This window comes from Mixophyes fleayi, chromosome 1, assembly GCF_038048845.1.
Source record: "Mixophyes fleayi isolate aMixFle1 chromosome 1, aMixFle1.hap1, whole genome shotgun sequence".
Lineage (NCBI taxonomy): Eukaryota > Metazoa > Chordata > Amphibia > Anura > Limnodynastidae > Mixophyes > Mixophyes fleayi.
Window position 1 is genome coordinate 218,872,788 of NC_134402.1, and position 12,763 is coordinate 218,885,550.

General features: G+C 37.4%; 1 protein-coding gene across 1 annotated transcript in view; it reads right to left on the minus strand.

Moving 5' to 3' along the window:
• Positions 1–12,445, minus strand: part of SSBP4 (single stranded DNA binding protein 4) — a 396,764-nt gene extending 384,319 nt beyond the window's left edge. Inside the window, exon 1 of the mRNA XM_075205294.1 lies at positions 12,258–12,445. Coding sequence (XP_075061395.1) covers positions 12,258–12,313 — 56 coding nt within the window. The 5' untranslated portion in view covers positions 12,314–12,445. The remainder of the gene's footprint in view (positions 1–12,257) is intronic.
• Positions 12,446–12,763: the final 318 nt, after the last annotated feature.

Sequence of the window (12,763 nt, forward strand, 5' to 3'; positions counted from 1 at the left end):
TCAGAATGTTCTTAATGCGCACTGTACATACAATGTATTTTTATAGTCTATCTTCCTTGCATACACATGTTCTAGGCTATCTAATGGCACGCATACGTGTCGTTTTTAATACAAAGACCAGGACATGCCAGTCAGCAATATCAGTCAGCACTTACATCTGCCCTGGACTTGGTGCAAATAATATAGCTAAAAACCATGTACCTTCAAGAAACACAGGACTTGAATCGTCCGCATCTGCGTTGGCATGTCCTTACTGTAGACTGCCTACATTCATCCGCCCCCTTCCCTCCCCCTTCAAGTCGTAGACAGCCGCAAGTGTTATTAGCGCTCTGAGACGAATCGCATGCAGTTGTGTTCATTGGCGTAATGTCCGTTTCTGAGCATGAGCAGAACTATTTCACGCAAGTTGGGGCATGCAAAAGGACTTATGTCTGAACATGAATCAGGCCCACTGTGTATTTAGTGACAACAACAGTTATGATAACATTTAACATACAGATTGCTTCCATTGATGCATGTTTTTTTTTTTTTAATTTGGGGTTAAAGAAACATAGGAAAAATAAACTTTGCATTTAATACAAAATGAGGAAACACATTGTAATTGTTTCGTGTATTACTATACAGCCTTTCACGAGATGGGCTGATGAGATAAGAAAAGGAAAATTCATCTGCACTGTAGTCTATATATCAGGAAGCAAAATATTTTATTGTTGAATAAAATCAGAACTATCTGTATAATTCACAAGATTAATATGTTCCCACCAATCTTCATAAATAATTTATCTGCTCGTTGAAGTAGGTATGGTACACCATTAGCCACTAAGCTAAACTTAAAGAGGTGCTTTGTGCCCCAGAACCTTACAACACTTTTGGAAATTGTGCTACACACGTTTATGAATTTTCCACTACTACATCAATCATGAACTTGCTCATTGAGTTACTCTACAACATTCTGTGCATGCTAGAACATAACGTAAGGCTAAACCCTTTACGGTAGAAGGCTTCGGAAATATATAGTATAGTATTTGAATGTTTTATGGCATGAAATGAATAAAGGGTTTGTAATTATTTTAATTAAAGGTATTGTTTTGTCATGATTTCTGTTATGTTCTGCATGTTGCTTGGAAGTCTCTCAGTTAATTTCTTGAGCACCTTGGAGGAAACATTGCTATTCTCATCTACAAAAGAGGTTCCAACATTGTCTACAAGTTTTTCATGGACAGTAACAATAATAACATGAAGTGGTAATAATACACCACAATGAGTTACATAGCTCGCCCTTGTAAATTTGCTAAGTTTAACAAAGTATAAATATATTATTTTGAAGGATTTAACAGTATTACATTAGCTGCTTTTTATGCATGCACAATCAGTAGAGTTCCTGTAATGCTTCTTGTTTTAGATGGGCACAGCATAATATTTACATAGCTAATATTAACATTGAGCCTATAGAAACGTACTACAAAGGCATAATACAGATTTACACTACATCTCTTTTTTTGTTTATATCATGTTAGATTGCATTCCATGTAGCTTGATGACAGAAAATAATCCATTGGAAGATAAATATTGTGAGGGTAAGTGTGCTACATTTTTTTTATACAAACACTACAACTACTTTGCCTCCAACTGCAAAATAATCAGATTGGACTCATTTACGGTTGATAGGGTGTCATGTCCTAGCTCAACTTCAAAACACAGTCTGAAAATAAAGTTGCCCAGTATTTGTGTGCTAAATGCAGAGAGTATTTTCCATGCACGTAAGTAATAATTGCACTTGTACCCCTTGCAATGCATAGTTTGTCTGGGTACAAATATGCACCCTATAGCTGGATTTGCTCCTACTTCTATAAATACTGGTTAAATGCAGGCATAAAGTAGTTCCATCTTATTGGTGTAATTCAAAAAACGTTTATTAATTCAGATTTCAAATGTTAAAATATCAAATGTTATCAGCCAGGTGACAACTGTGGATTGAAGTCTAATTCTTCCATGAAGCATGCCCTTAGAACATTCAGATATCTTATAATTGTATTATTCTAACCTCACTAAATGGTTTACAGTCATTGCAAAATGTAGGACCATTAATTATAAACACCGTAAGACTATAGGGTCAGATTTAACAAATGGTAAAAGCCTTTGCATGGGGAAGTCTATTTAACAAGTATCCCAGGATGGCATTTACAGACAGAATAGATTGAAAAAAGTAATTTATTGATGCTACAAATTATGATATTTTTTTTTCAAGCTGGCACACACACACACACACACACACACACACACATTATATATATATATATATATATATATATATATATATATATATATATATATATATATATATATATATATATATATATATACACACACACATACATACATACACACACACCATTATATTCACTGACAAGTGATGTGAATAACATTGATTGTCTCGTAACAATGGTACCTGTCAATGTGTGGGATATATTAGGCAGCAAGTGAACATTCAGCTCTTGAAGTTGAGGTGTTGGAGAAATGGGCAAGCGTAAAGATCTGATCGACTTTGACAAGGGCCTGGGCAATGTACCACTGGGAAACTTTGGGTCTTGGCATTCATGTGGAAGTTAGTTTCACACGTATCACCTGCCTAAACATTTTAGTAGACATCCCTTCATAACAACGGTATTCCCTAACGGCAGTGGCCTCTTTCAGCAGGATAATGCACCCGGCCACACTGTAAAAATAGTGCAGGAATGGTTTAAGAAACCTGACAAAGATTTCAAAGGTGTTGACTTGGCCTCCAAATTACCCAGATCTCAATCTGATTGAGCATCTATGGGATGTGCTGGAAATATTCCAAGCCAAGGAGACCCCACCTCGCAACTTACAGGACTGAAAGGATCTGCTGCCAACATATTGGTGCCATATTACACAGGACACCTTCAGAGGTCTTGTGGAGTCCATGCCTTGACGTGTCAAAGCTGTTTTGGCGACACGAGGGGGACCTACACAATATTGGACAGATGGTTTTAATGTTGTGGCTGATCGGTTTAATATATAATTTTTTTCTGTGAAAATGTACCTGCTTTAATTAGCATCTCACAATGAAAGGATTTGCATAGGAGAAAAAAAATCCCCTTAACAACCTACCCAAGTCAAGTACTACACGCACCCTTCCAAGCTCTCACTAGCTGTGAAAACACCTGCTATGCCTTCAGAGATTGCAAGATAAGCTTTAGTTTGAGGGGAATTGTAAGTGCTGGGAAAATCTTTCGAAAGTATACATTCAGGATTTGTTGTAAACATATAATGGCTCAATTTTTATTTTAACAGTAGTTTGGGAGACATTTCTCATACAATACAACATCTCAAGTGAGTTGGGTTGGAATTAAACAATTATGGACATCACAAAATTTGTATTTGCAGTTTAATATGTATATAATCTATTTTCTACTTAATTCTTATTTCTTCATAATGTTGCACATACAATTAATGTTATCCATTGGGTTATCTGTTGTTTTTTCTTTGTTTACTGAATGCAGTGATTTATTTATACAAAGAATACCAGAAACGCAATAAAATAACAGACTGATAAAAGTACAGTGCCATTTGATAACAAATTAAAGAGGGAACATGTGAAAATGAATGTTGGAGGAGAACGTGTGCGAGTGACCCCCTGCCAAAACCCAAAGTAGTATATTAAGATTAAGGAAAGAATAAAAATTCCTACCATAGTATGTATTTCCAGTTACAAATTAGGTTGTCTATAAATATGTTGTAGGGAAACCACGTCATCCAATAGTTTAAATAACAGTGTGTACTTTCCTCCATAATTCTGATGATTTCATCTAGTAAATATAGTACTGTTGGACAAAAATCTAGGGTCAAATGTTAAGAACATTTGTCACATTTCTGTAGTATGCCAAGTTCCAAAACATGTGTAGTATTATACTGGCCTGAGAGCAGAGCGGGGGTGAGAAAGGCAACTCTAGGAACATACCCAACTATTGCTACGGACCCAGTGATCCACTCTTCCTCTTCTCATGTTAACAAAAACCATAGAACTAGCATATCTTTATAACTGTATCCATCAGGGCTTTTGCGCATAGGAGATAAAGCGCTTCCAGCCACTTATATACTGTGGTGCTTAGAAATTTCCTTTAACACATGCTGAATTTTTTTGGATATTTTTTTCCAAAAGGAAACTACCAGCAATGGCTTGCTTGTAAAAGTCTGTATTGAGATGGTGGGGTTATTGCTATCTATACTATAAAGACCCACAGTAGCAATATACAACCAGTTCAAATGTTAATATGAACTTTGCCATCTCTCACTTTGGCAATATAAGTCATTTACTGTCGCTGTTTAAGTGCCCTGGCTTTTTGCTGTGTAAATAAAATTTATGTTTACAAATTTTAGGCACTCTTACCTTCCCCAAAAATAAGTGTAGTATAGTGTGATCTAGTGGCCAAAGTGTAAATTTAGAAGTGGTGGTATGGAAAATGTAATTGGAATGTAAGTGAATGGAATTTGATAGTTTTGCAATCATAGCAGTAGGAAAAGTGGTGGTATGTAATAGCATTGTATACACCCCCACTTTGACCACTAGTCTGATCATAATTTGGTTAAATGGACAAGGTAGTCCTTGCAAAGAGTTTATTTGAATGAATTAGAGGACTATGATTTCTATCAAGGAAGAACTTTGCTTCCATGTGCCTTTCTGGCTTCTTTGCTTCTACTATTTTTAATTATTGTGCCCATATGGTCCATATCGCAACTAATGACACCTCCTCAGCCCCACTGTTGACTTCTAATTGTTTTATGTTTTTTTCTCTCTCGTGTCTTAACAGACAAAGGAAACCAACTTCCAGGACCATTCCAGTTTTAATAATTGTCCAAGATACACTGTAACTAGCACTGAGGCATGAGTGAACTGAGTGATGCCTTCAATACAGAGATCAACACTATAACTGGTGATGGCTCATAACAAGTAAACTTATCCAGAAAAATACATTATAAGAATGAGGGAAGTATATATAATTTTCTTCTTTAGGATGATGCATTTGAGGCAATCAAATGTAAGGCATGACTTTTCTGGCAAAAATTGCAACAAACGAAAACTTGGAATAGAGAAATATCCTGCAGAGTCCAATTTTGGTTCCAATACTAAATGAAAATCACCAGCACAAATTAAAGATCCCTGCTGAAAGCGCTCCAGCCTATTCAATATTTTGCACAGAGGAGTCTTGGAAGGATTAGGAGTATAAATACTTGCACAGGTGAAAAGAACAACGTCAGTCATCTACTTAAAGGAACAAAGAGAAGGCAAGATGTGAAGAGTAGTGTGTAGACTGCTTCCCATAGTAACAAACTCCATCACTTCTTTCACGTCCCAGCCATCATAGAATGCAAAGTAGTCCAATGAAAAATATAAAAATACACTTTGTACCAGTAAAGTAATGAAAAGGGTTGAAAAATTCCTAAATATAGCTGTAGGAAAAAAAAAAGTAATCCGGTAAATTAGGATTTGCGTCAGAAAAGTGTCAGCGAGTTGCTTTCTCAGTTTGTGCAGTGGGTACGACAACGCTATTATGCCATTTAGAAGTAGGGGGGGGGGCCTTCATGACGTGGTTCTGTACAAATCATCATTGCGGGATCTGATAGGGTGCCCTACTCTGCTGGGAGTCTCACAGACATTTCTAAATAATTGGAAAGTATGTACTAAATTATGGGAAACCACAGTATAAACTGATGTAAATAGGCCAACGGTGGAACAAAGCTGTTAATATTGGTAGCCCATATGTAATACAAATTTTTACGGAAGCAATCACCATAACTTTGAATGTGGAAAAAAAAAGGCACTATATTAGTAAACATATCAAATAAACATATACCTTAGGGATGAATTTACATAGTATTTTCTATAAATATAAAAAGGAAACAGGATGCCTCTAAACTTTGACAAGCTGTAAATAGCAAGCCATTGTGCAAAAGAATAAACTCCCTTATCATGCTAAGCCTGAAACAGCGCAGATCTTGAAATTTGTCAACAGTCCTCAGAAATGTTCATCCAAAGTCAGGTTACCTCCACACAGATATTCAAAGAAATATTTCTCAGCAGAGCTGAAGGAATCTCAGATGATCTTTGATGGACATGAATCAGAGAGATGGCCATTGTAGCTGTTACTGGAAGTGATGCATTTTCAGGCAGAGGAGCAATATATAAATTGACCCCAGACTTTCTGTGGATTGCCAACACGGACAAAAATTAATATAGGTCTGCAGGAGGACATGATCCTGGGTCCTACCCTCTTTGTAAGGTGACAAGGGTATTTCTTGATCAATATGCTGCTAAATGGGCACATATCTTCCTTGACATTGCTAGTATGCTTTCAAAGTACATGACTGCATATCTACTGTTCAATTAGGCACATGAGCAATAAAGAGAATATGTGGTATTAGCCCCAACCGCACAGGAGCAACAATACGCAAGTCAAGGTCTGATGTCACATTTCCAGTTGTCTGCAGTGCCAGATTTCCGGTTCAAAATAAGTAAATGTAACCTGGCAAGTCAATAACCTCCATTTCTCCCATTTAAAAGTGTAGAAATGGTGATAAGGATGACAATGATGATTAGTTTTTTGGACACTGTACAATTACACAGCAAGTGGTGATAGTCATTTATTGACCTTGGCCATAGTAACTTAACTACATATCTCTGTTGCATGAACCCAAGTACTCAACAATTTTGAAGAGTAACCACTATATGTTGGTAAATATATCAGGACATAAAGTGAGCACAGCTTTATTTGAATCATGGATTCCTGAAATAATGCAGATTCAACAAACTTGAATCATTACTAAAGTAATTTTTTTTGCTATGGGAGCATTTAGGGAGACTGCTCTAGGATGCTGTAATTTCCCCCCTCTGTTTAAAATTATTATCCTTTATTTACATAGGATTAACATTTTCCTCAGCGCTGTACACTTACAGAATTTATTAATGGACATCCGCGCCTATCCCAGTGGTGCTTGCAATCTAATATCCCACACATACACAGAAACATGCAGTACAAACAGTTTAGTCAGATACTAATTAACCTACCAGTTTGTCTTTGGACTGTGGGAAGAAAACCCATGTGACCATAGGGAGATTATACCCTGGTCGGAATCAAACCAGGGCTCCATTGATGATTACAGAGTTAAACTCCTGGTATAAAGTTACATGTGTCTTCATTTGATGCTTTCTTATTGGCTTATTTTTATTGCAATCTTTGCTATTGCCCAAATATACAGTGGGCATTAATTAATCGCCAAATCTTGGGTGAATTTGTTGAAATTTGTAAGTCTTACTTTCATAATCAGCTGAATTTATTCACCCATCTCTAGATGGAGAGTTCCTAAATAGCTGTACAAAATCACTGACAAGTTGCTTGGTCTAAAATTTTAGCACACAAATCGGACATTTGCAACTGCTGCTGGTTTAATATATTGTTCAGTGCCATTTCCCACGTGTCTTTTCTATATGTAAGCAACTATGTATTTAAAGTTAACATCAGCTCTGTTATGTATGCATTCAAATAGGCAGGGCCGGTGCTAGGGTCCTTGGCGCCCTAGGCACACTTTCACAATCTGCGCCCCCCCCAGGCACACTTTCACAATCCGCGCCCCCTCCCCCCTCCCCACGTCTTTCCTTACCTTTACTTGCCTCCATAAAGCTGCTCCGTCTCCTCCCCTCCACTCACTGACACCGTCGGGCCGTGATGATGATGTCATGCCCGACAGTCAGTTAGTGGAGGGGAGGAGACGGAGCAGACAGGTGGTGGTGATGATCCATAGCCCTTTCCCCCTCCCTGTGGATTTATCGTAAGTTGTGCGAAGGTACGGTCAGCGGTCGCCGCACCGTTTCAAAGTAATTTTTATTCTGTGGCGCCCTCCAGAGCCCGGTGCCCATGGCAACTGCCTAACCTTGCCTAATGGGAGCGCCGGGCCTGCAAATAGGCTATATTGACCAACAATTAACGTTTGTGCTTGTATTTGTTATATGGACATGGTTATTCAACAAAAACAAATTCTATGCCCACTACTCTTGTGAAACACGGTGGTGCCTGTCTTTAAATGCAAGGAGATTGAACCCATACTTTGCTGTATACCAAACCCTCAGTGTAGCCTCTCTTTATCTCTGATGTAAGTAGACAGCACCAGGGAGCACAGATAATGCACACAGCAAACACTGTTTTTCAATGCAAAGTTAACATATAAAAACCTCAAGATTCTTTTTTATACTTATATAGTTCAATATGCACTCTGTAATCAACTAATTATACCAAATATGACAGGTTATTTATTTATAGGACATACTATTCTATAAAACAGAATTGGGTAGCACGGTGACTTAGTGGTTAGCACTTCTGCCTCACAGCACTGGGGTTATGAATTTGATTTTTGACCATGCCCTTATCTGTGTGGAGTTTGTATGTTCTCCCTGTGTTTGCATGGGTTTCCTCCCACACTCCAAAATAATACTAGTAGGTTAATTGGATGCTATTAAAATTGACCTTAGTCTATCTTAGTCAGTGTGTGTGTGTGTTAGGGAATTTAGACTAAGCTCCAATGGGACAGGGACTGATGTGAGCGAATTCTCTGTACAGCATTGCAGAATTAGTGGCACTATATAAATAAGTATTGATGAATAATCAGATAAATAGGAAACCGATCAATATATTGACACATACTCATGTATATGTTTTGTCCTATTGCATCTATTTAGTTTTAGATATACATTCAGTAAAACAGATTGCCATCACTTATTCTCCAACTGAAAATCCACAGAAAAAATATTCTAATTAATGGGAGCTGCTATGCTCATTGGTTTGTTAAGTTAACAAAAACATCACCTGCTCACAGCCATTATAGTAGTGCCACCTACTGGTCAACCACTTAAAGATACTACAATTTATTTATTTATTTTAAAAATACAGTGCAATTATTTCAAAATTTGGTAAAAGATTTTCTGAGCATTTATAAGTTCGAGCGTCAGTGACCTTAATACCAAGACTAAATCTCAGTGTTTTTTGTCATTTTGCAATATTGATTTGAAAGATGTTATGTTTCCAATTGATATATAGGATTACATTTAATTTTTTTAGGTGTCCACAGGAGAAAACCAGTGGCCTCTGTACGCAAATTCAGGAAGAGTCACACCACATTCTGCTTTATATTTAAAGGGCTGTCATTACCTGTGATGGAGTCGGACAACGCCTAGGACTCCTACATAGCTTTAAGAAACAGAAATTTTCTAGTCACAATTGTATACAGCTAGAACAACTTGAAACTTGTGGAAGTTTGTCATTTGGTGTTTTGTGAACCTTGCAAAAACCGTAAGACATTTCCAAATGAAAATATACTGCTACTAATTAAATGTAACATATCCTCCATGCACTCAGCCCAGTAGATGGCCACTACCCAACCATCAGGAAAATATTAACATTAGTAATTGAGAGAGGTGGAGCATGGACAGTCCAGTGCATCAAATTTTTCAAAATGGCTTTCATAAGCCAATACCAGTCACTGGCCTGCATGTTTCTTGAACTATTGTACTTCATTTATGCTGCAGCTACTCTAAGGAGTACTTTTAGATGAACGTTTAATCAGAATTTGCTCACACCACTTTCTAGACTGAATATGTCATGAGCAAACGGATCAGAAATTTGTGCAGACATTGATCTTGATACCTGCGTGCCTCTGCTGTTCACAGGAGCAGCAGTGTAATCAGCAGGTCAGAGCAAAGCACAGGAAAGTTATGCGGGAACCAAATGTCATATTAGTGTATATATCACAATAACCAGTTTTGCAGTAGAAGTGTATGTACTATACATGTGTAGGTTACTGAAATAATCCAAGCAAATTTTAGTCATGACACACATAAAAAACATAATAGTCTATATGTAGAGAATACACACACATATATTATATGGAAGAATTAAGTGCAGTACACACAACAAAACATGACAAAGCAAAGAAAAATATATTTCATTGAGCCCCCAGCATTGTTTTAATCCTTGACCTATCTTACATAACGAACAGTAAGACATAACCCACAAACAATGCTATCAAGGAGGCAAGACACAAATGTAAACAACAACAAACAAAATGGGGGAAAAAATTCCAGTAAAACACAAGGGGTGATAAATCAGTTCTGAGCAGAGATTGCAGTAACCCTAATTTTGCTTTATGTGGATAATGATATGATACATTATGAAATTTAATGTCAATATTATGTATTTGTTGTTCTATATGTAACATTTTTGCCTCACATCATGTAAACTCAAGCAGACACACATTAAAATAAATAACAATGTCTACTTTGCAGTATAAGGGCAAAATAAATATGTGGCATTTATTTTTCTTCAAACTGATCATAAAAATCTATAAAATCTGCTACATAAGTGGAAAAGCGTCAACATTAGGAATCAGCTGGCGCCACTCCTGTGAGTGAGAAATGATATGTAAATCCATATTCTTAGTGGAATTATTGTCCGGAGCTTCAGAGAAGCAGAAGGAGGCAGAGGTGGAGTGTCAGCTTTGTCTTGTCACAATGACAAGAAAGTTAACCATTTTGTGCTCTGTTTTAATGTAACGGTGCCTCGGAGATGGTGCCAAATCACCCACACAATTATACAGCTAAGGTTTATAAGCACAGCACTGTATGTTAGCCACTCAAATAGCTGCTGGATCAATGGTTTTTGGGGGTCCTGGTTTCAATACATGTAAATACAACAGATAAAGAGACTCGGCATAAATAAGTGGAAGGATTATGAAGCAGGTCATTGTTATAGCTGGCTCCCTATGGGGCATCCCTCGCTGAGCTAGAAACCTGTGCTTTACATTGTGTTGTTTGGGGGGTGGGAGGGGAACGCATGCTGGTGCAAAGTGAAAGCCATCAAGTTAAACCCAGGGACTAGCTGAAAAAAATACTTTAAAAAGAAGTTTAAGTGAAAAGCAAAAAGCACAGGACAGACTGCTGCTATTATACTCAAATAATTGGGTAAAAACTTGCCAAAGTGGCTTCAGGCTTTGGTGAAATTTAAAAAAAAAAAATATGGAGGGAATTTCAAGCTTGCTAGTGATTGACTTCACTCATCTAAATATACACAACACCATTGTATTAAATATCTCGTACACATTACACACTTATAGCTTAATAAATTGCCATAATTCCCAAAACAATCACATACTTCACTTTTCATCAAGCAAATGTCAACTCCTCAAAAAAACAACAAAAAAAACAAGGTAAAAAAAGTATATAATAATATGTATAAATGCTCATAGTGTTACTTCTATCAGATACGCTTGGAGCCCCGTTTACACAAATCCATAACAAAGCCTCACAATCAGCTGTAATTAAAGACACACACACACACACACACACACACACACACACACACACACCAATCAACGCAATTCAGAAAATATCAGTGGAAATTGACAAAACCTTGTAAAAGTCTTAAAAATAAGTACTTGGAAGAAAATGGCCACAAGTCAATAGATAAGCACATGGTTTATTTAAAAGGCAATATTTCTAATCAACTTAATCTCACAATGAGCCACAACACACCACAAACTATGTTGTTCACAGAGATCCAGTAGAGTTTGAAAAACCCCCATGCTGTATAAAGATCAGGGAGAGAGATAGGTCTTTCAGATAAGAGCATTAGGATCTTTGTCCATGTGTGAGGAAAGTTGCCTCCAGTTTATAGAAGTGCAGAACAAAGCTTTGTACTCCGAGGTAACACATCTGATGGGGAATATTAGCCTCAAATACATTATATTTGCGAAAAATACACGTAAAAACCCATGCCCTAAACAACATCAGTTAAAGTATTGATTCTACAAACAACAAAACACCAGCATTGATCCAGTAAAGATAAGAGTGTGATCACATTGACTTGCAGGATAAGGATTACACAGGGTGGTAACGCCGTTAAAGTTGCAACATTGTTTATACGTAGGGGACATGTGGAATAACATGACTAAGTAGAGGAGCATGGGATAACAAAGTTGCAGCAATGACAACAACAAAACAGTATATCCCTGAGCCCGGGGTAACAGCATTAGCAACGCATACATTGCTTATCTGAAATACAACTCCCCTTCTCCACCTACAGCATACATCCCCTGCACTTTATTCCTCAATCCCCATTCATCTTGCTTGCACGGAGTATGGAAATAAAGCAGCGAGCTATATGCAGTGAATTACAACGTATTGCACTTACTTTTCCCTTGCCTGGCTATCAGAAGGGACAGTGGATCCTTTCCCTTTGGCATACATGCTTGTTTGAGACTTTTCCTACTCAACACCTGTCAAAGGAAGCAGCCAGCAATGCTCTCTCTATCTCCATAGCTACCCCTTCAGTTTTTTACATCCCAAAGCATTGGCCACAAATCAGGCACATTTTCTAATGGGGGATCTTGAAACAGCCAGAGCGGTTTTTTTTTTTCTTTTTCTTTTTTTTTTGTTCAGCTGTTCCAGGAATCGTCCACTCCTCCCACCCTGATGAGATGGCGTGTGCGTGTGTTTTTTTTCCTCTTAAAAGGGCAATGCCAAGCAGCGTGTGTAAGTCTAGTAGCAGTTCTTGTACATGATGGGATAAATAATCCTCTATTAGCTACAGGAAGAACTGTATACAAAAATATAAAATGTTAAACCTGAACACTGTTAATGTTATATGAATACATCTCTCCCTCTCTCTCTCTCTCTCTCTCTCTCTCTCTCTCTCTC